Source organism: Podarcis erhardii (genome assembly GCF_964252035.2).
Source record: "Podarcis erhardii genome assembly, chromosome: 5".
Classification (NCBI taxonomy): domain Eukaryota; kingdom Metazoa; phylum Chordata; class Lepidosauria; order Squamata; family Lacertidae; genus Podarcis; species Podarcis erhardii.
The window spans coordinates 12890398-12916219 of NC_138509.1; the positions used below are offsets into that span (position 1 = coordinate 12890398).

Sequence of the window (25822 nt, forward strand, 5' to 3'; positions counted from 1 at the left end):
CTCAGTCAAAAATGGTGCCAAACGGTTGCAAATGCTTCCCTGAAAGATTTTGCGGTTGAAACAGAAGGCTTTTTATCACAGGACAAGAAATCAGCCCTCGACAACTTAAACCGCAGAAAAAGATTTTTTTTGAAAGAATCCTTAAGCCCCGGGGTCACAATTTCAAAAAAAACCTGACTTTTGGAATTTCACTCAAAAATGGTGCCAAACGGTTGCAAATGCTCCCCTGAGAGGTTTTGTTGAAAATATACTGAAAAGGATATACCAAGAGCTCTGGCCAAAAGTTTCAATATAAGGAATAATTCCTACTCGAGAGTTGAAAAGAAAAACGTGTATATTCTGCTAAGAATAACAGTTTTAAACTGATAGTAAATTTAAACACAACGTGTAAGTGCGACAGTTTTAAGATAATAGTAAATTTAAATACAACGTTTAAGTGCAGAAATAATGTAGTTTCAAATATGCAGTGATATAGTATAAAGGTACATAAAATACCAGTACATAACAATTGTTTTATACAAGTCTCAATGGCAGTCAAAAAGAGTCCATATTATATAAAATCAGAATAAAGAATAAAGATTCAAATAGGGCCAAAAAGAAGTATCCGGAGTGTGAATCAGATGTGCGACTCAGTAGTGGTGACCAGGACAGGGCCCTGTTTCGGAGTAAACGCCTTCTTCAGCTGGTAATATCAAATAATATGTCAAAATAGATCAAGGTTCTTCAATACCATAGATCATAAATATAATAAAGTATACATACATTCTAAAGTGTATTAACACATATCATGATATTTGGTTCCATACCTCGGTTTTTTGAGGACTATAAATCTGTTGGAAGTCTATATCATTCAATTCTTTTATGTTTCTTTTTCAACATGCGTCTAGAAATGAGAATTGTTTGTGAAAAACGGACATCAAATGAGTGTTTTCTCACCTTAGATAATTGAATCCAAATTTTCTTACGTTTCTCGTTGCGTTTTCTGTTAGGGAGTGAGATCATTGTCTTATAAGTGTGTCTGTGGGGGAGGAGGATAGGCTCTCCCTCCTTAAAGGTGTAAACAGAGAAGGGATTAAAAGTCCAGGGTCATCTGTAGTGGTTTTTTAAAGAAAAGAATTGTAGTCTTGATGTTCATTCAAGCCCTTGGGGGACATCGTTTCAAACAAATAAATATATCGTGCTTCCTGTTGCAACAATAGTCTATCAATATTTCTCCTGGTATATAAATCTACTTTTGGTTTCCAGATAATGAAGAAGACAAAATCATCCTCCGTATGTTTTTGCTGTATATAATGTTCCACCAATGGAACCGATTCACAAGAAAAGAAATCAGCCCCCGACAACCTAACCGGCAGAAAAAGATTTTTTTGAAAAAATCCCTAAGCCCCGGGGTCACAATGTCATCAAAAATCAGACGTTCTCCAATTCACTCAGAAATGGTGCCAAACGGTTGCAAATGCTCCCCTTAAATGTTTGGCAGTCGAAACAGAAGGCTTTTTAATCACAGGACAAGAAATCAGCCCTCGACAACTTAAACCGAAGATAAAGATTTTTTTTGAAAAAATCCCTAAGCCCCGGGGTCACAATTTCATCAAAAATCTGAAGTTCTCCAATACACTCAAAAATGGTGCCAAACGGTTGCAAATGCTTCCCTTAAAGGTTTCGCAGAGGAAACAGAAGGCTTTTTATCACAGGAAAAGAAATCAGCCCCCGACAACTTAAACCGCAGAAAAAGATTTTTTTTTTTTAAAGAATCCTTAAGCCCCGGGGTCACAATTTCATCAAAAATCTGACGTTCTCCAATTCAGTCAAAAATGGTGCCAAACGGTTGCAAATGCTGCCCTGAGAGGTTTGGCAGTCGAAACAGAAGGCTTTTTATCATAGGAAAAGAAATCAGCGCCCGACAACTTAACCGGCAGAAAAAGATTTTTTTGAAAAAAATCCCTAAACCCCGGGGTCACAATTTCATCAAAAATCTGACTTTCGACCATTCACTCAAAAATGGTGCCAAATGCTCCCCTGAAAAATGGTGCCAAATACTCCCCTGAAAGATTTTGCGGTTGAAACAGAAGGCTTTTTATCACAGGGCAGGAAATCAGCCCTCAACAACTTAAACCGCAGAAAAAGATTTTATTTTTTAAAGAATCCTTAAGCCCTGGGATCACAATTTCATAAAAAATCTGACTTTTGGAATTTCACTCAAAAATGGTGCCAAATGGTTGCAAATGCTCTCCTGAGAGGTTTGGCAGTCAAAACAGAAGGCTTTTTATCACAGGAAAAGAAATCAGCCCCCGACAACTTAACCGGCAGAAAAAGGTTTTCTTGAAAAAATCCTTAAGCCCTGGGGTCACAATTTCATCAAAAATCTGACGTTCTCCTACTCAGTCAAAAATGGTGCCAAACGGTTGCAAATGCTTCCCTGAAAGATTTTGCGGTTGAAACAGAAGGCTTTTTATCACAGGAAAAGAAATCAGCCCCCGACAACTTAACCGGCAGAAAAAGATTTTCTTGAAAAAATCCTTAAGCCCTGGGGTCACAATTTCATCAAAAATCTGACGTTCTCCTACTCACTCAAAAATGGTGCCAAACGGTTGCAAATGCTCCCCTGAGAGGTTTGGCGGTCGAAACAGAAGGCTTTTTATCACAGGACAAGAAATCAGCCCTCGACAACTTAAACCGCAGAAAAAGATTTTTTTTGAAAAAATCCTTATGCCCCGGGGTCACAATTTCATCAAAAATCTGACGTTCTCCTACTCAGTCAAAAATGGTGCCAAACGGTTGCAAATGCTCCCCTGAGAGGTTTGGCAGTCGAAACAGAAGGCTTTTTATTACAGGAAAAGAAATCAGCCCCCGACAACTTAACCGGCAGAAAAAGATTTTTTTGAAAAAATCCCTAAACCCCGGGGTCACAAATTCATAAAAAATCTGACTTTTGGAATTTCACTCAAAAATGGTGCCAAACGGTTGCAAATGGTCCCGAGAGGTTTGGCGGTCGAAACAGAAGGCTTTTTATCACAGGAAAAGAAATCAGCCCCCGACAATTTAACCGGCAGAAAAAGATTTTCTTGAAAAAATCCTTATGCCCCGGGATCACAATTTCATCAAAAATCTGACGTTCTCCAATTCACTCAAAAATGGTGCCAAATGGTTCCAAATTCTCCCCTGAAAGGTTTGGCCGTCAAAACAGAAGGCTTTTTATCACAGGAAAGGAATTAGCCCTCAACAACCTCACCGGCAGAAAAACCTTTCAGGGGATCGTTTGCAACAGTTTGTCACCATTTTTTAGTGAATTGCAGAACGTCGGTTTTTTGTTGAAATTGTGACCGCCCGGTTTAGGGATTTTTTCATTAAAAAGTTGTTCAAAAGTTGAGGGCTAATTCTGTTTCCGATGACAAAAACCCCATCTGTTTCCACCGAAAAACCTTTCAGGGGATCGTTTGCAACAGTTTGGCACCATTTTTGATTGAATTGCTCAACGTCAGAGTTTTGCTGAAATTGTGACCGTGTGGCTTAGGGATTTTTTCATAAGAAAGTTGTTCCGCAAGTTCAGACATCGAGGGCTAATCCTTTTTCCAATGATAAAAACCCATCTGTTTCCGCAGAAAAACCTTTCAGGAGATAGTATGCAACAGTTTGGCACCATTTTTGAGTGAATAACAGAAAGTCAGATTTTTGCTGAAATTGAAACTTTTTTAAAAAAGTTCTTCAGACGTCGAGGGCTAATTCTGTTTCCGATGATAAAAACCCATCTGTTTCCACCGAAAAACCTTTCGGGGGATCGTTTGCAACAGTTTGGCACCATTTTTGAGTGAATTGCAGAACGTCAGATTATTCCTGAAATTGTGGCTTAGGGATTTTTTCAAAAAAAGTTGTTCCGCAAGTTCAGACGTCGAGGGCTAATTCTGTTTCTTATGTTGTGTTTGTAACTTTCTGTTTTGTTTTTTTATTGTTCTGTTGGTTTATTTTTTGTATAGTTTTATTTTGATTTTAAGGGGTGGGGTCAGAGCTGCCTGGGAGTGCGTCCCAGCAAACAAAATGGCTGGGGCAGGTTCCACGGGGGGTCATGCACTGGGACAACCGATCTCAGTCATCACGGGTAGGAGGAGGAGTTACGCTAAGACCAGAAGATGTCATTACCGAGGAGGCAGGCTTATTCGTTGCTTGAGGATTATCCCTGCCTCCAGGTCTGGTCCTGACCGAATGGATACTGGAATCAGCAAGGGATACCCACACGACCTGAAGGTGCTGCTGTGCAATGCCAGGTCAATGATCCATAAAACCACTGTGATCCATGACTTGATTGTGGATGGAGGATTTGACCTGGCATGTGTAACAGAGACTTGTTTGGATGAAGCAGATGGGCCTGTCCTTGCTGCTGCTTGTCCGCCAGTTTTCTCTTACTCACAGCAACCCAGGCCTTGTGGGCGGGGAGGGGGGGTTGCAGTGATTTTTAGTCATTAGTCTGCACCAGGCGTCCTATTGGGAAAACCCAGTTTTCTGAGTGCATGTTCTGGAAGTTGGGCAATAGGGGCAGTACAGGATTCCTATTGGTGTACCGACCTCCCCGCTGCACCAAGGATTCACTGCCTGAGCTGCTTCAGGTTGTGTCGGATGTTCTCCTGGAGACAACTAGTTTGGTTATCCTAGGAGATTTTAACATCCATGCCGACACGACCTTACAAGGGGCCGCTTGGGACTTCGTGGAAAGCATGGCCTCCATGGGGCTGTCCCTGAATAAGTCTGGCCCAACCCATAGCCACGGACATGCCTTGGACCTGGTGTTTACCTCTATGGATGTTGGTGATCTGACACTAAGTAAAAGTGAAACGAAAGAAGTGCCATGGTCAGATCACTTCCTGGTGCAACTGGACTTCTCCGTGACCCTTCCCCTCTGCAGGGAGGTGGGATCGATTCAGATGGTCCGCCCCCACCACTTAATGGATCCAAATGGTTTCCAAATAGTGGTAGGGGATGTTTTATCCCATGTTGATGGCCTTTCAGTTCATTCCCTGGTGGCCCGCTGGAATGTGGAGTTAACCAGGGTTATTGACTGTTTGGCTCCGAAGCGCCCTCTCCGATTGCATGGAGCCCGGACAGCCCCGTGGTTTTCCCTGGAGCTGAGGGCGATGAAACAATTGTTGAGACGGCTAGAGCGCCAGTGGCAGATAAGTCATTCTGAAGCTGACCAGACACGGGTTAGAGCTCAATGTCGACCCTACCAAGTGGCGATAGCAACGGCGAAGAAGTCTTTCTTCACCACCTCTATTGCATCTGCGGAAAACAGCAGCAGGAGACTTTTTCAGGTGGTTCGCAATTTAGCGGAACCACCTGCAACATCAGGGCCCAGTATGGGCCACATGATCTCCTGCAATGATTTTGCAAAGTTTTTTGCAGATAAAGTCGCTCAGATTCGAGAAGAGGTAGACTCCACCGTGGGAGCAGGGCCAGGGCGGGAGAGTGCTAGAGTCCTGTCTAGTCAAGTTGTATGGGATCGATTCCAATCTGTTACCCCCGAGGATGTGGACAGGCTGCTTGGACGAGTGAAACCAACCACTTGTCTCCTTGATCCTTGCCCATCCTGGCTTATAAAAGCTAGCCGGGAAGGACTGGGCGATGGGCTTCGTGGGGTGGTCCTAGACTTACAGAAGCCATCCGGGTTTCTGATTGGATCCCGGAATGTCCCGCTTTTCCTTAGGATGTCCCTATTTTCATCGGAGAAACGTTGAAAGGTATGGAGTTATCCGCCCCCCCAAACCAAGGAGATACGGAAGTATACAAGCTTTAGATGGGGGCTTTCCCCAGACATTTTGCCGATTTAGAAAAAAAAACACCACCTGCACGCTATTTTTATGAGTGATACCTGGACGTATGGCAGTTCAGTACATCTTGAATGGTAAAGGGCCCGAATCTCTGCTGAGGTATTAGCTTATTGGGTCAACACAAGCAATTCTTTTTCTCATCTCTCTGTAAAATGGACACAGTAGTGACCAACACGAAGGGGTTGATTTAGTATGAACATTCAGCCTGCTCCGCCACTAATGAAAGGACGTTTTCTTTACTCTTTTATTATACTGCATGTGAAATTGGTAAGGCTGCTATCGTTGGTCCACTTTCCTGGGAGTAAGCCCCACTAAATTCAATAGGACTTCTTTTTTTTCTTTTTCAAGGCTTTGAGCATTTTTATTTCAGATACAGCTTTTGGAGAGTCCACCAGATTGCTTTACTAGTACTGACCGTACAAATTTACACTAATGTTAAAGCATAAAAGGTAAAGGGACCCCTGACAATTAAGTCCAGTCGTGAACAACTCTGGGGTTGTGGCGCTCATCTCGCTTTATTGGCCGAGGGACCTGGCGTTTGTCCTCTTCAGCAGACAGTTTTTCCAGGTCATGCGGCCAGCATGACTAAGCCGCTTCTGGCGAAACCAGAGCAGCGCACAGAAACGCCACTTACCTTCCTGCCTTAGCGGTACCTATTTATCTACTTGCACTTTGTGCTTTCGAACTGCTAGGTTGGCAGGAGCTGGGACCAAGCAACAGCAGCTCACCCTGTCGCGGGGATTTGAACCGCCAACCTTTTGATCGGCAAGCCCAAACGGCACAGTCGTTTAACCCACAGCGCCACCAGCATCCCTCTGTTAAAGCACAATAGCAGCCAATAGAATTTTAGGCTGAATTCAATAGGACTTCTGTTAGAACTGGGCTGAAAATAAATAAGAAATTGTTCTTTTAGAGATAGGGCTAGCTGTGCATTTGATTCCCCCAGTCTTCCTGCTGTTCCGTTTCCAGTCATTGTGGTAGCAGTGAAAATTGCAAGGCAGCGGAATATAACCGGAATACGTTTCTGTGTTGTGGTGGTGTGTTTGTTTAACCTATTTTTGAATTGAATTCCATAGGCTAGGATCTTGAAGGCCCCCAGGGAGAGGGGGGGGCACACCAGCTAGTGGGCCCCTAGTACCTTTGAGATTCTCTTCTTCAGATCCCTACTTTCCCATCGCCCTCATCCTGATGTGGATTCAGAAGGGAAGAGGATGGGTGGGTTGCCTGCCACAGTTCCTTCCTGCCATTGAGCTCAGGCAAAGAAAGGAAAGCTGGACTTACAAACATGTGTTTATATGTGGCTCGCTGTAATTATATATTTTCCCTAATTTTGTGCGCTGCTGCTGGCGACCCTGAGCTCTTCTTTTTTTTAAAAAAAGAAAACATTACGGGATTGACTGTGAGAAAGTGAAAGAAATAAACAAACGCTGTAGTCTTCCTCACTGTAGATCTGGGTCCTTGAGGGTGGGAGGAATTGTCTAAATGTCCCCAATCTTTTCCACAGCTCGGTAGGATCTTAAAGTTAAAGCAAAGGTCCGAAACAGCGTTGTCCAGGAGAGCAGGAAAAATATAATACTCTATGCTGTTTCCTCTCCCTGCTGAGATTTAAAAAATGAGAAACAGCAAAACCTGACGTTGAGCAAACAAACGGGTATCTTTGTTTTTTCAGGAGGGCATTCTTGATAGCGAAGGTAGTCCGAACCCCTCCAGTCGTCTTGGCTTATCAACCAAGGGAGATGCATTCCAGAGAGCTGCTCCCTTTTTATGTCACAGCTGGCTGAATGCCTGCGCTTGCAATTCCACAGCTTGCAAAAGAACAGCCCCTTTGGCTGCTGCCGCAGCTGCTGGAATGAGAGAATTCCTTCTCCCCTGAGCAAGAAAACTCCTGCCTCCATTCCTTTGGGACTAGGGTGAGAAAACAAAACATGTGAGTCTCTCTCTCTCCCCTTGTTCTTCCTGGGAGCCCAAAGATGACAGGCTGGGCTTGCGAAGCCCACCCTGCACTCTGCTGCTACACCCTCTGGGGACTTTGGAATATCCTCCTCCTGGAAGCATGATTCTTTTGGCCACCAGTGTTCCCACATGTCTCTGAAGAGCTTCAACTCATGGGCCTGCGCTTCCATCGGCCAGATGTTTAGCTCCTCCAAGATGTTCAGCTGGCACCAGTCGTTCTCCATCAGCGCTCCGTGGAAGAAAGGTAAGCGGCTGGAACCAACGGGAGCGTTTTTGTGGGCTCTTGGAGACCAGGGAGAATTTGGGCCAGCAAGTTAGGATGGCAGCGGAAATGTAAGGAACAACATTTGGGGCAGAGTGTACTTGGACTTGTGGAGACAATCTCCCCTTGGGTGGGGGGGTTTCATGGGATTCCAGATGTTGGGCAAAAGCCACCTGTTCTGAATGCTAAATCCCTGCAGGAATCCAGAACAACATAGAAACATAGAATTGCAAGCACTATCTTAGGTGGCAGAGCTAAAACCCCCAATTTTGGAGAAGATCCCTGGAACAAGGATGTGGGTCAGTCACGTTTGCCCAGATCTGAACATAAAATCTCACTACCCAACTCTGCTCAAATGGTTCACCCAATAAAAGGTGTGGTCTGAAGCACGTTGGGTCTCAGCTTTGGGATTCATGATCCCCGATTTCAGACCGTGATCTCCCCTTTAAAAATGTTTCACCTGGGTTTTCGAATGCTGAGGAAAGTGAAATTCCCGGATTGTTCCCTCGTTGCTTTCCTAGTCACCACAAATTACTCTGACTTTTCCACAGCCCAAGGCTGCCTGCTGGGACATTTCAAACTTGTGTTCAGGGCTTATAACTTGGTCATAAAATCATAAATATACGTGTAAGCAGAAAACTGAGCTAGCGTATCTGGGATCAAGTTTTATTTTAGAATAGAGAGTGGGTTAGAAAAAAACAAAATAATTGGAAAAGGAAAAACACACAAACAGATATACTTCATAGGATATATAAGGAGAATATTATAGTTTTGCAGGAAATGTGAGATTCCCAATCCTTTCTTCTGATAGCAACACTGCAGTGTGAAGGAGAATCAGTGGGCAGGAACCCCACAATAAACTGGCATCAGTTGTTCAACTTATTTTAGGTTCTTATAGGACAGCAGCTTTTTCTGCCTGTGAATGGTCTCAAGACCAGAATGTTTTTTTTTCCTAGTTTATGGCACAATTCTGAAATCCCATGGGATGACATTGACCACAGCTAGAAAAATTGCTACATATCCAACTGACTACAGGATATGAGTTAACTCAACTCAATGAACCTTTAAGAATTTAGCAGGGACCAGAGGAGGTGAATGTACAACTTCGGCCTTCTCATCAGCCTGGGTCTGGGGCACAAATCATTTTTTCCAGATGGAAAAAACACTGAGTCCCAGAGCATTGAGGAGGTCCAGCATAAATGTGTAGATACAACTCGGTCAGCCAGTTGGTGGTGCATGGATGTGTTGAGTCATCTATGCATGGGGAGGCAAATTCTGGGCAGAAAGTTTACTGCATTGCTGAGGGTTAGACTACATGACCCTTGCTGTCCTTTCCAAGTCCACAATGCTATGGTTCTGTGAAGGGTGCCACAACCATAGCTGAGCATTTTGTAAATACTCCGGGGCCACGGCCAGTCCAGAGAGGAAGAATCTGAACTGGAAGCAGCAATGCAAGCACCAGATAACTATTTGAAAATAAAGTCTCCTTCAAGGCTGTGGAGGTGAACTAATCCCTGATGTAGAAGGCTGTTGGCAAAAGTTAGCATTCTAAACTTCCTTCACATAATAAGGGCACGCCAGACTGAATTGATGATGTCCAGCTCTGAGAAGTTCTGGAGGTTGTTTTACACAGGGGCAGAAACCCAAATGTGGGGCTGACCAAGAAGAAGAAGGCATGGCTTTCCCCTGTTGCCTCTGCCTCCTTCCTTCTCCTTTTCCTGACGTCTCTCTGGACTGAATAAATCATACCCCTCTATTCTGCTTTGTTCAGACAGCACCTGGAACCCATTGTATGAGATCCCTTCCAGTTCTTCAATTTTGACAGGGACCTGGCTTCTTTTGCTGTGTAAAGTACCATGCATATTGGCGGCGCTTTATAAATAAGTGGATAATATTTTCTGTTCCATCCAGTGGATAATATTTTCTGTTCTCATCCAGATTTAGCGTATTTGTCTTCCATCACATCACATGAATGAAACACAGACCCTCCAAGTGTCCCTATTTTCCAATGACAGGTCCCATATTTACAGAAGCCGTCTCGGTTTTTGATTCAATCCCAGAATGTCCCGCTTTTCTTTAGGACATCCATACTTTCATCAGAAAAATGTTGGAGGGTGTGGAGTTATGCGACCCCCGAGCCAAGGAGATAAGGGACTCTACAACCTTTAGAAGACATCTGAAGGCAGCCCTGTATAGGGAAGCTTTTTAATGTTTAATGTTTTGTTATGTTTTTATATATGTTGGAAGCCACCCAAAGTGGCTGGGCCAACTCTGTCCGATGGGTGGGGGTATACATTGATGATGCTTATGGGATAGTAAAGGTAAAGGGACCCCTGATCATTAGGTCCAGTCGTGACTGACTCTGGGATTGCAACGCTCATCTTGCTTTATCGGCCAAGGGAGGCTTCCAGGTCATGTGGCCAGCATGACTAAGACGCTTCTGGTGAACCAGAGCAGTACACAGAAATGCCGTTTACTTTCCCGCCGGAGCGGTACCTATTTATCTACTTGCACTTTGACGTGCTTTTGAACTGCTAGGTTGGCGGGAGCAGGGACCAAGCAATGGGAGCTCACCCCGTCACGGGGATTCGAACCGCCAATCTTCTGATCAGCAAGTCCTAGGCTCTGTGGCTTAACCCACAGCACCACCCGCATCCAACTATGGGATAGGATAGGATGGATGAGATAGGATGTCCCTATTTTCACCAGAGAAATGTTGGAGGGTATGGAAACATTTCTGTTTTACTGTTGGGAGATCAAAGTGTGAAACATGGGGGATCACTTGCTCAGTGAGTCTACAACGGAGGACCACTTCACACATGGCATGCTTAGCAAGGTGTATGCCTAAAATTGCAATGTTTGTCCATGACAGTTGCTTGCTGGATGGAGCCAGCTCTTCTGTTGGATACGGTTGACCAGCGGCCTATATGAGGAACCGAGCTGCGGGCCTCTTAGAGCAGCGTTCTCAGGGGTGTCTAATTACTCAGTTCCCTTTCCCACCGCACGAGACAGGAGCCATCAGAGAAGTGGAAAATGTCCATTGTTTCAGAAAGGAAATGGCTATTTTCTTGGAGATGGCGGAAAACGCAGATGTCACCATGTGTTTAAAATAAGACTTCTGAGGTGAAAAGTTTGTGTTGTGTGCTGAGGGAAAGACCACCTCTGGTGTCCTGGGAAGGAGAAGGCGGGGGAACAAAGAACCCAGGAATTAACCCTAATCCTCAAATCCACATTTATAAATACCCAACCTGTTGTCTTTCTCGCAAGTCTTTATCTAATGTTATGAGGTTTTGGAGATAATTGTAGGATCCATTGTGGTCCAAAACAAAAACACCTTGATTTCAAAGTAAATTAAAAACAGTCAATATTATCAACGAAAAAACAAGATTGCTTTCCTGTTTGATATCAGTCACAGAGCTCCCTGACTGAATTCTCCCTCCCCCCCAAAGAAAACACAGCCATGGAAAATGGTTCTTTGCACCCACACTGCTCCTTATAGCTGTTTTTCTTCTGTTGATTCTTATCCATGACACATGCAACACTGGTGCAGAGATTCAATCTAGATGTCTAAGTTAGAAATCCGTTCCCTAATGTGCTACCTTTCCACAGACAGGGAGTTTGAGATACAGAAGAATATTCAATACTTGTGATTTCTGTGATGCATTTCCAAGATAAGCGATGCAGAAATTCCATGCATAACCTGGGCCTGTTTTTTCCCTCCACCTTTGTCTTGACTGGCTAGTGAGGAGGTTGGCTGTTAGCATGCATCAAGATCATTGCCCTGCTCTCTGAATATTAACAGTTGGTCTCTACATAATATGTCAGTCTGTGGGCAGAGAATCTTACAAATTAAACATTACAGGAGGTCAAGAAAGTCATGAATCTCCCTATAATTGGATTCTATTACATAGCTATGAGATAGCTATGAGATGACCTTAAGGATGGAAATACTCTGCAGTGGTCTAGCTTGTGGGGAGCTGGGATACGTGGCCCTGGGTGCAAAATTATGAGGAGGTGCAACCAAACACCCCCCACGACAGGCTCCCTGCTGAGCTCCTGCCACCTTCCAGAGAGATCTGCATTGGCTCCCAGTACGTTTCCGAGCACAATTGAAAGTGTTGGTGTTGACCTTTCAAGCCCTAAACGCCTCGGTCCTGTATGCTTGAAGGAGCGTCTCCACCCCCATCGTTCAGCCCAGACACTGAGATCCAGCGCCGAGGGCCTTCTGGCGGTTCCCTCCCTGCGAGAAGTGAGGTTACAGGGAACCAGACAGAGGGACTTCTCAGTAGTGGCGCCCTTCAGATGTGAAGGAAATAAGCAGCTATCCTATCTTTAAAAGACATCTGAAGGCAGCCCTGTTCAGGGAAGTTTTTAATATTTAACGCTGTACTGTTTTTAACACTCGATTGGAAGCCGCCCAGAGTGGCTGGGGAAACTCAGCCAGATGGGCGGGGTATAAATAATAAATTATTATTATTATGATTCCATAGCTGGGGGGATGGGGGGACAAGCCATACTGAGGCTGGGCCATCAACCTATGGGGCTGAGGTGTGCCTCCTTCTCCAATGCCTAAGGGCATCTTGCCCCTGGGCTGGCTGAGAGGCGCTGGTTCTGCTGGCCTGTGAGGTGGTGAGGATGTAGTAGGCAGAGGCCGGAGAGTGAGGGCACCGGTGGGAGTGGTGGCCAAGGCCCAGGCCAAGGAGAAGGAGGCTGCTTCTTCAGAGATGGAGGATGAGGCCAAGCCATGGTCAGTGTGGGCACTCTGCATTCCTGATGCAGCCATGACTGGCAGGCAATGTTAGGGCATGCAAGGGCAGCCCTAAGCTCTCCCACACCAATGTCTGCCAGCATGCCTCTCCCATGCCCCGCTACCCACAAGGGTTCCAGCCTGGTTGAGGGGGAGGGGGCATAGCTGTCAACCGTCCCTTATTTGGTGGGAAACTCCCTTATCCCAGTGCCGTTTCCCACTGCTGTCCCTTATTGATGATGTCCTTTAAATTTCCCGGGTTTCAAAGGAAGCAGTTCCTCTCCCTCCCTCCCTGCCGGCCAGGGAGGAGGGAGGCGCCAACTGTGTTGCTTGGCTGGCCGGCCCACCCCCCTCCAGCCTCCTTGAAGATGTCTATCATATCTCCGCTCAGTCTCCTTCACCCTCATCTTCTCCCCTGCCCTCCAAGGGTGCCATCTTTAGGGGGCCCTGGGTGTTTGAGCACCCACCTAAATTTTTGGGTGGGTGCCCAGCACCCACACCGCATGGCCCCCAACGCAACTTCTGGTGCCTCGTGAAACACCAGAAGTCACATCCGAGGCACACAGCAGAGCGGAAATACAGGGCAAACGACATGCTGTATTGAATGAATACAGGATGTAGCATTTTATATTGAAATGCGGGATGATCCTGTATTATACAGGATGGGTGGCAACCATACCACAGCAACTGGAAACCATAGCTGTCAAGCCTCCCTTATTTGGAGGGACAGTCCCTTATCCCAGCACTGTGTCCCGCTGCTGTCCCTTATTGATGATGTCCCTTAAATTTCCCGGGTTTCAAAGGAAGCAGCTCCTCTCCCTCCCTCCCTGCCGGCCAGGGAAGAGGGAGGCTCCAACTGTGTTGCTTGGCTGCCCAGCCCGTCCCCCTACGGCCTCCTCTCACCAGCCTCGGCCCCCAGGAACCCCTCCCTGCTGAGGAGCCTTGAGAGGAGAGTAAGGGCAACCATAGAGAAAGCAGTTCAGAGAGAGGAGGAGGTGGAGGCATGGGCAGGTGCTCCAAGGGTTAACCGTAGAGGGGGAAAGCGGAGGAAGGACCGCAAGCGCTTCTCCCATAGATTTGTAGTGGTAGACTAGCATAGATGGTCTGATCTGCAGGTTTACTTCCGGCGCTATTCCCCCCCCCCCTTCCTCATGGAATTGAGAGTTGCAGATGGAGCACAAGAGAAAAGATACAGAACTGCAGCAGCATCTTCATAGCTTAGACTTCGTTTTGTGCAAAAAGTGGTTGCTGCTTGTAGTTATTTAATTGCAGTGTTTCATCAGCTGGAGTCTTGAGCAGCAACCTCTGGAAATGAAGGGCTAAAAAGCGGCCCTGCTCTCCAAAATCATCTGGTCCCTTTTAACTTTGTGTTTCAGCTGGTTGACTAAAATCCCTTATTTTGGCTGCTGATCCCTTACAGTGGTGCCTTGCAAGACGAAAATAATTCGTTCCGCGAATCTCTTCGTCTTGCGGTTTTTTGGTCTTGCGAAGCAACCCTATTAGCGGCTTAGCGGATTAGCGCTATTAGCGGCTTAGCGGCTATTAAAGGCTTAGCAGCTTAGCGGCTAAGAGGCTATTAGCGGCTTAGCGGCTTAGAAAAAGGGGGGGAGCGAAAAACTCCCAAGACTCGCAAGACGTTTTCGTCTTGCGAAGCAAGCCCATAGGGAAATTCGTCTTGCGAAGCGCCTCGAAAAAGGAAAACCCTTTCGTCTAGCGGGTTTTTCGTCTTGCGAGGCATTCGTCTTGCAGGGCACCACTATATTTTCAAATCTGTAAGTTGACAGCTATGGGAGGGGGCTGCCACCACCCACCAAGGAGGAAGGGAGGCAGGAAAGGGCCCAAAGAAGGAAGCCCCCCCCCCATGCACCTGCCTCAACCCCAGCTGCCCAGCCCACCAAGGCAGCGCAACATTTGCCCCGCCCCAGGCGCCGGCAACCCACGGTATGCCACTGATACTTTATGGCTGCCCTCTCTTTTTTAGGCAAAAGGACCCCGCTAGCTGACAGCAGGGTGGTTCTGACCAATATGAAGATAATAAGCAACGATAAAAATCAAAGCGAAGGGCTAAGACCAGACCCTCCGTCCACCTCCGACTCTGCAGCGGAACCTGGTCCTCCTGAATCAAGTGCCGCCCCAGAGCGTCCAGCAAGTTCAGCCATCATATGTGAGGCGCCAGTGAAAGCCGAGTGTATTACTACGCTCCCTGGCCTTGACACATTCACACCGAAACACCAGGTGCTGAGATTAGCCAAGTTTGAATCGGAAGACTCTGGTGTGGAGCTGCCAAGTGGGGCCAATTCTCCCTCGACACCCAAGGGCTCCGAGAAAAGCTTTGTGCTCCACAGCAGAGATCCTTCTTGTGACTCTGGGGTGCTGAGCGCCTCTTCTTCTCCAGCAGCTGACCACGCAATCGCGAGAGTGTGCAAAGACACAGTAGATGCTTGTCTGTGCATTTCGGATGGCAAACCGGCAGCGGGACACCGCGCAGGGCAGTCTCCTGAAGTTTGCTTGGAGCATGGCACTGATTGCCCAGAGGGGGGAAATCCTGAACCGTCTTTTTTGGGTGGCAGCCAAGGAGAGCGCTTGGAAGAGAAAGCCAGCGGATCCCTCCTCCCCACTAAACCTCCAGAAGAAGAGAAAAGACCTGGTGATGATTACGGAAAAGACAACTTCGAAGAGATGCTCCTGCAGGGGCACCCCCTGAGAAAATACCCCACAAGTGACAGTTTGGATGAGTACATGGACGAGTGCTGTAGGCTGAGTAAGGTAAGATTCCTCTTCGGATGAAATGCCCAGACTTTTCCTCAATTACCGTATTTTTTGCTCTATATGACTCACTTTTTCCCTCCTAAAAAGTAAGGGGAAATGTGTGTGCGTCTTATGGAGCGAATGCAGGCTGTGCAGCTATCATAGAAGCCAGAACAGCAAGAGGGATTGCTGCTTTCACTGTGCAGCGATCCCTCTTGCTGTTCTGGCTTCTGAGATTCAGAATATTTTTTTCCTTGTTTTCCTCCTCCAAAAACTAGGTGCGTCTTGTGGTCTGGTGCGTCTTATAGAGCGAAAAATACGGTAGTTGTTGCGGAACAAAAGGCACCTTTTGGGCAAGTGAAATGCCCATTTCCTTGGGTGGTGTTATTTCACTTAACTGCACAATCCTAACCCTCTCTACTCAGAAGTAAGTCCTATTGAATTAAATGGTGTTTACTCCCAGTTGTGGTGTTAGAATTGCAGCTCCTGTGGTCGATTATTGAGTTGTCTGTTCTCTATTCCAGTTTCCACACACTATGTTGGTTTCCTAATAGAGAGGCTGTACGAGTGTGTTTTGTCGTGAGCTGTTTATGTGATTTCTAGCCAGCTGTTTCTGGATGGAGGGCTGGAAGTTCTCCAGAATAACTGCAGAATAATCCACTGAAACATACCAGTGCAATTGCAATCGGCTTTCCACACTAAGCATTCTTCTAGAACACCTGTTTATTGAGCATTCATCCTGAACTGGGGGCAACCCAGCCAGATGGGCAGGGAATAATAATAATAATAATAATAATAATAATAATAATAATAATAATAATATCTGCTTGCATGAAACTTATGTTCTAGAGCAGTGTTTCCCAGTATGGGCACACACCCAGCAGGAGCAGGGACCGAGCAACAGGAGCTCACCCCATTGCGGGGATTCAAACCGCCAACCTTCCGATCGGCAAGCCCTAGGCTCTGTGGTTTAACCCACAGCGCCACCCGCGTCCAACAAGCAGTTTAGGAAGCAATTAATTAAGGGGCTGCTGCGATGGAGAGCCAAGGAAATAGAAATTTCATTTATGGGGCGGTTTACAGTGTTGAAGTGTTTGATTAAGTTGAATATGAGGATTAAAAGGAAGGAAACGTCAAGGGAAAGGACTTGTGTATTGAAACAGGAAATCATAGCATCACAGAACTGTAGCATTTGAAGGGACCCTGAGGATCGTCTCCCTGGAATGCAGGAATATGCAGGTGGCCCTTGCAGGAATTGAACCTGAAACCTTGGCATTATCAGCACTACGCTCTAACCAACTGAGCTAACCTAAACTCTCCAGGTGGGGCCATTTCATTCAGGCAGAAAGCACTCTATGAAAGAAAAGGGTGTCGGCATTTTATTACATGTGGCTTCTGGGATGCGGGTGGCACTGTGGTCTAAACCACTGAGCCTCTTGGGCTTGCCGATCTGAAGGTCGGCGGTTTGAATCCCTGCGATGGGGTGAGCTCCCGTTGCTCTGTCCCAGCTCCTGCCAACCTAGCAGTCCGAAAGCATGCCAGTGCAAGTAGATAAATAGGTACCGCTGTGGTGGGAAGGTAAACAGCATTTCTGTGTGCTCTGGTTTCTGTCACAGTGTTCCATTGTGCCAGAAGCGGTTTAGTCCTGCTGGCCACATGACCCAGAAAGCTGTCTGTGGACAGCTGGCTCCCTCGGCCTGAAAGCGAAATGAGCGCCACAACCCCATAGTCACCTTTGACTGGACTTAACCGTCCAGGGGTCCTTTAACATGTGGCTCTAATGTAATGTGCACTTTACCACAAAGTTGGCTCTTGCTTAACTTTTCTGCAATACTTGCTTATTGCCCAGAATTGGTATTGTAAGGTAGTTTCTGTGGATGTTTCATAGATTCATGCGTCAATCCCATCAAGTTAAGTTGCTATCCTGGACTACCCCCCCCCCGAATATGGGTTTATTGCCTGGAATGGGTAGCAGAACAGTATTTGTAGACATTTTGTGGCTTACATCATGAGTCCCAGTTATATATGAGTAGTGGATTTGGCTGGTTTATTTAGCACAGAAGTTGGTTGTCCCAGGCCATTTTCCTTAAATACAGTCTACTGCGTAGAATGGGTTTTGGAACATTGGGTGGTATTCATGCAACGTTTACTCAGAGTAGACTTGTTGAAATTCATAGAGTTTGGCTCATGAATTTCAGTGGGTCTGCTCTGAATAAAACTTAAGTTGGCTAGATTTGATTTCCACGGACGTTTTGTTTCCATGGAAGTCATTTTCAACTACTCAGGTATGGCATGAATCTGGTTGGTATCGCTAGCTCAGAAGTTGGGCTGTTTGGTTCTGGGTGTGAAGTGGTTAATAAAAGTATAATACCAGAATGGTTTTGGGTGTAAAATATTGTGTCCAAATGGGAAGAAGACTCAGATCCAGGGGAGTGGTGGTGGGACAAGGATGAGTGGTCAGAGGGAGAAGAGGGAGAGGACTTTGGGAGAAGGAGGTGTTGGAAGCTGAAGAGATAACAGGGCTCAGTTGGGAGAGTCTGTGGCAAAGAGAAGCCAGAATCAGAGGCCGAGATGAGTCAGGCTGCTGAAGAGTCACGGGTTTCTCTCCTTCCTGCTGCAACAAATTCCCTTCCCAGCTGGTTTCCCAGAACCAGAAGGGGCATGAAAAGGGGTGGAGGAGATTTGGGCTTCATGAAGGTGCAGTCTTAAATTGCTTGGATAAAGCACTGGACAGGAGGGGGCTCAGACAGCCATGGGGAAGCAGGGACTTTCAGTCTCAGCAACTGATTCATGGGAGAAGAGCTACTGCGGATGCACCCCTGGTGCTCATTAGGCCTGATGCTCAGCCCAGCCTGTGACGATCGCGTTCTTACTTCTAAAGAATTGACTCCGATTTTGAGTGATCTTTGTGATTTCCTGCAGGCGTGCTCTGTGGCACAACCCATCTCCCTGTTTTTGAAACAAGTTTTATTTATAAAGGGGCCGTTGCTTTTCCGTTCTGGCACTTCCAGCTTCCCAGTTTGAATTCACAGCGCTGTGAAGTTTCAGAGCAGCACTCCAGCATCACTGCTGGCAAATTTCCAGTTCTAAACATGTTTCTTGATTTAAAAAAATGTGACTCAAAGCTGCACACACACACAAAATGCATAGCTGTGTGATAGTCAGGCCAATGTTTTAGGGTGGCCCTGGGGGCCTTCATATCTCCTGCTCCTTCCCTCATTTTTAAGCGCTCTCTCTCTCTCTCTCTCTTCTCTCTCTCTCTCTCTCTGACTCTCACTCTCTCTCTCTAAATTTGCTTGCAGCATGCTGCAAACCACAGTGCTGGAGAGACCACAGCAAACTAGCCTTTTTAATTTGCATCCATACACATACATACATTACCATATACACATTTATTCACACACTTAAATTACCATATACACATTTGTGCTGTGGGCTTGTGCCCTGAGTCTTTAAAGTCCCCAGATTGTAGCCAGTGCTGGATTTAGGGCACTAATCCAAGGGGGGCGCAAAATTGATTAGACCCATTTGGGGGTGCCAAATTTTTGCTTTGCTCAGGGTGGCATATTACCAAAGTCTGCCCCTGGTTGTAGCAGCACAGGCTACACATGCAAATTACAGTCACCGACCATGGTGCAATTTCCATTTTTTTCTTTTGAAAAGCCCTACATATTACCTTAAAAGGGACAGGGGTGGCACTGTGGGTTAAACCACAGAGCCTAGGACTTGCTGATCAGAAGGTCAGCGGTTCGAATCCCCGCTACGGGGTGAGCTCCCGTTGCTCGGTCCCTGCTCCTGCCAATCTAGCAGTTCAAAAGCAAGTCAAAGTGCAAGTAGATAAATAGGTACTGCTCCTGCGGGGAAGGTAAACGGCGTTTCCGTGCGCTGCTCTGGTTCGCCGGAAGCGGCTTAGTCATGCTGGCCACATGACCCGGAAGCTGTACGCCGGCTCCCTTGGCCAATAAAGCAAGATGAGCGCCGCAAACCCAGAGTTGGTCACGACTGGACCTAACGTTCAGGGGTCCCTTTCTTTACCTTTACCTTACGTATTACCTTGCCTATTTTGAATAACTGAAGCACAGTATCAAATTCAGAGAATGATGGGGAAATATGCTGGGCTTGTGTCTTCTCTGCACCCAAGCCAGTCTCTTGCTGTTCCAAGTCTAGATATTATGTAGATGTTGAACGTCTTCGCCTACACGGGCAACATCTTTTGCATGGACTTAGCTGCATCAATGGGAGCAGTAAATTTCTGTTTCAATGGAGCATCTCCCAAGGACTATACAGTGGTACCTCGGGTTAAGTACTTAATTCATTCCGGAGGTCCATACTTAACCTGAAATTGTTCTTAATCTGAAGCACCACTTTAGCTAATGGGGCCTCCTGCTGCTGCTGTGCCCCCAGAGCACGATTTCTGTTCTCACCCTGAAGCAAAGTTCTTAACCTGAAGCACTAGTTCTGGGTTAGTGGAGTCTGTAACCTGAAGCATATGTAACCTGAGGTACCACTGTATAATATTTGATAATAATAATTTATCATTTATACCCCACCCATCTGGCTGGGTTTCCCCTAGACTTAACTGAGCCACAGTCAAGCTGGTTAGGGTTGAGGGTTTCTTGCGGATGCCAGTATAGGAGTGGTAGCGAGGTTGCAACGTTTTCTGGAAACATCATGTGTGTTTGAACCCCAAATACCTAACATTTGTGGGGTGCTTTCTTCCTCATTGTAGGTGAACCAAGGAAATGCCAAGGCCCACGGCTCAGGCCTGGGTTACCTGGAACACATCTGCCAACTTATTGAAAAAATCGGGCAGCTACAGGAGCACAACCTGAGGTTACAGAAGCAAGTCAGCAGCTTGCAGAAGGAGCAGAAAGCAAACCAGCTAACAGAGGTAAGAACAGCTAACAGAGGTAAGAGGGCCAGGTTGTAGATATGGCTCCCCTGCTATGCCAGCTGAACCTCTGCTTCTCCCTGTGCCCACCCAGCCAGAGGGGTGAAACTCTCTGCTCAAAAGCAAACATGGCAGGAAAAAAAGACAGAAGGCCCCACCACAGACCATAAATCAGAGATGGTACTAGTGTTTGGGTGTGGTTTTTCCCCTCAGCGGGAGAGAAGTTCTTTACTCCGCGTCTGGGAGTGATGTAAACTTCTGTTGTCCACCAGGTCTTTGCCTGAGTGAATTCAAGATTTGATGTCAGTGTATGCCCCTATCCCAGCCACGATTCAACCCTTTTTTGTCCTGTTAATTCTGCCAGCAGAACAGCTGTATTACGCCTGGGATGGATCTCAAGATCCTCTGGCATGGGTGGCCCTTCCATTGCTTTCTAAATGTCCCTCAGCCAGCAAATCTCTGCAAGCTTGACTCCCAAATTGAATCTGAGCATCGAATCAGTTGGCTGCTTTCTGCTGTTTTGTAGTATTGGAAAGTTACCATAGAATCAAGTTGGAAGGCTCCTGCTATCACGAAGAGTCATCCTGCAGTTCACCGGCTCAGTCTACACAAGCGAGATTATGCGTCTCTGTCAAGGTCACAGATCAGGACAGTGTTGGAGCTGAGAAAAGAATGTAATCTCTCAGCTTCCTCTTGATTAGTCATCTCATTATCTCCTTCCTCAGTTTTGTCCTTTTGATGTCCATGCAGCTGGTTTTGTGCTCACATTGTCTCCTGCCATCTCCCAAATCATCTCTTTTGTATTGTTCTAATCCAGGCATGTCCAAAGTCCAGCCAGGGGGTCCAATCCGGCCCGCCGGTCGGTTTAATCCGGCCTCTGTGGCAGTTTATTCTCTGGGTTAAAATCCTAAAAAAACAACTTTTGGGTTAAGCTCAACAACTTCAATCCTAAAAAAAGGTCAACAACTTTGGTCGGCCCTCATGCATGTTCACTTCATCAAATTTGGACACCTCTGTATCTAATCTATTCTTTTTCTCATCCTTCTGATGTCGTTTTCAGCTGCAAAATCCAGCGATTTTTACCTGTGCTCCCCACATGGGACTGGTTTTAGGGTCACGGCTATTCTCACAAGTTTTCAGATGTCATGATGTTGTGCATAGTGCCTATAGCGATTTTGTTCTGCAGAGAGTGTAGCACTATGTTGATTAATTTGAGCGGCATTGCCAAAGTCCATAATTACCTGGTTTAGAATATGATTTTGTCCGGCTCATAATGCATGCAAGCATTATGAATCATACAGAAGTTCTTTTCCACTTAGAAAAATGCAAAACAGAATTTTGCAAAATGAACAGAACGTGCTCTTAGCTGAAGTACTTTTTGCGCAATACACTAATCACAGCTCAGACTGAGTTAAGCAAACATCTTTAAACACTGATTTAAATGCCCCTGCAAGCTATGGGGCAAGCCCAGGGAATCTCTGGAGCCAAACGTAGGGAGGGCAGAGGTACAAAAGAGTTGCGTAGTTCTTGAACTTCTCTGACCAAGTGCATGACCTGAATGATCTACATTGTAAAGGTAAAAACGTACCTTTTTACCTCTATATTGTTCACAAGGTACAAACCTACCTAATACTCACCCAAACCAGTAACTGAATGTAACAGAGCTTTGACGTGATCACTTCTCTCAGTTTTATGATGCAGTTCTTTGACCCAAACATGTGCAGAAGAAAGCACATATTAATTAAAATAATATATGCATTAGATGAGATATTGCATGAAAATATTGCATGTATTAAGAGAAACACACATGAAAATGCATGCAGATTTTTACCTGCGGATTTTTTAAAATAAAAATTTGCAAATTAATGCACAACTGATGGGCAAACTGAATAGAAGGATGGAAACAGGAGAGAAACTGAAATGGACAGATTTTGCCTTTTATCTCATGGCTGTACACACTAGCCTCTTTGTTTGGCCTAAAAGACAGGATCTCTCTGTACTTGTTAGTTCCAGATATCTTATTGTCAGGGCTTTTTTTTCAGCCGACGTCTGAGCTGGGTGCCATTGCCATTCTAAGAGAACAAGGGAGAAGTTCATGGTGAGCTCTGGCACCTACCGTATTTTTCGCTCTATAACACGCACCTGACCATAACACGCATGTAGTTTTTAGAGGAGGAAAATCCGTAGGCATGCCACCCATAGGCATTTCCTCCATAACACGCACAGACATTTCCCCATAGTTTCTAGGAGGAAAAAAGTGAGTGTTGTGGTGCAAAAAATACGGTATTTTTCTAGAAGAATAGCACTGCTTATTGTTATAAGTATGGCTTCCTTGTTGTTGTTTAGTCATTTAGTCGTGTCCGACTCTTCATGACCCCCTGGACCACAGCACGCCAGGCACTCCTGTCTTCCACTGCCTCCCGCAGTTTGGTCAGACTCATGCTGGTAGCTTCGAGAACACTGTCCAACCATCTCGTCCTCTGTCGTCCCCTTCTCCTTGTGTCCTCCATCTTTCCCAAGATCAGGGTCTTTTCCAGGGAGCCTTCTCTTCTCATGAGGTGGCCAAAGTATTGGAGCCTCAGCTTCAGGCTCTGTCCTTCCAGTGAGCACTCTAGGCTGTATTCCTTAAGAATGGAGAGGTTGGATCTTCTTGCAGTCCATGGGACTCTCAAGAGTCTCCTCCAGCACCAGAGTTCAAAAGCATCAATTCTTCGGCAGTCAGCCTTCTTTATGGTCCAGCTCTCACTTCCATACATCACTACTGGGAAATCCATAGCTTTAACTATACGGACCTTTGTTGGCAAGGTGATGTCTCTACTATTTAAGATGCTGTCTACTTGTTAAGATGGCTCCCTTACAGCCGTGCAATTCTTATTTATTTTATTTTTTTATTTATTGGAAATTTTATTTACAACATAACATAACCCCCCCCCCATACAGAAATCCACCCTCATTAAACGTGAACATGTATTCTATGCATTTCCCCCATGCTTTTTGAAACTCTTGTCTAATTGCCTCTATTAATCTAGCCAGTTCAATATACTCTATCAGTTTGTCTTGCCGTTCCTTTTTTATTGGCGCAATTTCTTTTTTTCCAATTTTCAGCAATTGCTAAATTGCTAAAAATTCTTGGTTGTAAGCCTGAGGTTTGGCCAGGAGAAGGTTAATGAAAGAAGCAGGGCATCTGGAGATTGTCTTGATGGCTCTGGCTGAGTGGCCAAGGAGTTTGCTTCTCTGAAGGAGATGCCTCTCTGTGGAAGGGCTCTCCTGGAATGTGAGAGCCATTTGAGAATCAGCTGCACCTCTCTCTGTTGTCATCCAGGTATCTCTCTTTGTGTGTGAGATAAGAGAGGCAAAAGCCAAGACCAACAGGCATGTATTAGCCATAAATAAAGAAAAATAAAATCTACGCACTAATTTGTAAATATGATACAGAGTCAGAACAAGTTAAGGAATGTAATACATGGTGAGAAAGGGCTCAGGACAATGTCCCAGTGGATATCTGGGGATATATATATATATATATATATATATATATATATATAGTAAAAGCACATACAGATTTTGTTTAAAAACGGCAACAAGAGAAAACTGTTTTAAAACAATGAGCAAATAGTATACAGTGGTACCTCGGGTTACATACACTTCAGGTTACATATGCTTCAGGTTACAGACTTCACTAACCCAGAAATAGTGCTTCAGGTTAAGAACTTTGCTTCAGGATGAGAACAGAAATCGGGCTCCGGCGGCGCAGCAGCAGGAGGCCCCATTAGCTAAAGTGATGCTTCAGGTTAAGAACAGTTTCAGGTTAAGAACGGACCTCCGGAACGAATTAAGTACTTAACCTAAGGTACCACTGTACTGCCCCAGTAAAGATACACACAGTCATTAAAAACAACCTGGCCACTTGTTGGAAGTGTCGGAAAAAGAGAGGGGACTTTTTTCCACATGTGATGGGAATGTCATATGGCATATGCTAAAGAAATATTGGGGGGAAATAAAAAGTCAACCAAAAAAGTATTTTAAGTTATGTGGAAGGTTCAGTGACGTGGGAGCATAAAGGATTGGTTTCTTATATACTGGAAGCAACTAGAATTCTATATTCCATCAGTATCCAGACAAAACATATGAAGATAGATTGTTATTAATTTTAAATGTGATATTAATCGGTTTATTGTCATCTTACTTTCCGTTTGTTGAGCTTCTTGTTAAACCAGACATACAGTGGTACCTCTGGTTACGTACTTAATTCGTTCCGGAGGTCCGTTCTTAACCTGAAACTGTTCTTAACCTGAAGCACCACTTTAGCTAATGGGGCCACCACGCCACTGCTGCACGATTTCTGTACTTATCCTGAAGCAAAGTTCTTAACATGAGGTAATATTTCTGGGTTAGCGGAGTCTGTAACCTGAAGCGTCTGTAACCCGAGGTACCACTGTATAATGTTCCGTATTGTAAGTGGTAATATAACATATGCATAACAGTGCATATGAAAATATTGAAGGGATTTTACCGCTCTGAAATGCTTATTATTGATAACTTCACAAAGAAACTGGTATCTGGAGCAGAAATTAGTTACTTAGGAATGTCAAAATCGTATTTTATGTTTGTAGAATGGAACATACAACTGAAGAACTGCAAGAAGAGTCTCCAAAGGGTCTCGGTGTTCTGGGGTGAAGTTTCACTATACTGTACAGTATTCCTAGATTATGTTAGGCACGTTTATTTTGGCCAGACAGTTCCTAGGGAAGAAGCTGGCCATCTCTCTCATGGAATTCCAGCAATTTGTTTGTGCTATCTTGTGGCGCCAAGTTGCATACTCCTGACTAGCTGCAAATTAAACTCAGGCATATCTCCTCTTTCACCTGGCGTAGGAGTGTTTTCTACAGCATTGCTCCTGCGGAGCTGCCAGGATTTTGTTGAGCTCACACCAAGAAGGGAAGATTTTTTTTCCTGGGAAGAGCCGACCACACAGCCTATTGGTGCAGAATGGAAACATGTCCGACCTCTCAATCATTCCAGAAGGAGGAGGAGGAAGCAGTGACAAAACAAGCAAAGGTAGGTTTCTGTCTTCTGGCCCACTAACCTTAATGTATAATGCACTTGTTATGGAATAGGTCTTAATCGGCGGCCACAGTCGTTCAGTAATAGGACATTATTGAGTAGACATGGGCAACATTAAACAAAGCACATGCTTTTCACCAGATCTGCTCCCAGATAATTCCTTTCTAACACAGCCATCACTTTAACAGAGGCAGTAACAGACCCTCCAAGTGTCCCTGTTCTTCAGGGACAGTCCCAGATTTACAGAAGCTGTCTCAGTTTCTGGTTTGATCCCAGAATGTCCCGCTTTTCCTTAGGACGTCCCTATTTTCATCAGAGAATGTTGGAGACTATGGTAA

General features: G+C 45.5%; 1 protein-coding gene and 1 long non-coding RNA gene across 4 annotated transcripts in view; one reads left to right on the forward strand and one right to left on the reverse strand.

The window, feature by feature from the left end:
- Positions 1–236: 236 nt before the first annotated feature.
- On the reverse strand, positions 237–1288 carry LOC309342007. Its single transcript, XR_014156650.1, has 3 exons — positions 937–1288; positions 807–883; positions 237–682 (listed from the first exon to the last, which is right to left on the reverse strand). It is a non-coding gene; the product is annotated as an uncharacterized lncRNA (long non-coding RNA).
- Positions 1289–7372: 6084 nt separating this feature from the next.
- LOC309343087 (uncharacterized protein) overlaps positions 7373–25822 on the forward strand; it is a 32356-nt gene continuing 13906 nt past the window's right edge. The window contains exons 1-4 of one of the 3 annotated variants that reach the window (XM_081864332.1): positions 7373–8016; positions 14763–15547; positions 20259–20420; positions 25295–25478. In XM_081864332.1, coding sequence (XP_081720458.1) covers positions 7902–8016; positions 14763–15547; positions 20259–20420; positions 25295–25478 — 1246 coding nt within the window. In that variant the 5' untranslated portion in view covers positions 7373–7901. The remainder of the gene's footprint in view (positions 8017–14762; positions 15548–20258; positions 20421–25294; positions 25479–25822) is intronic. The other 2 variants (XM_081864334.1, XM_081864333.1) reach the window with 2 other exon arrangements.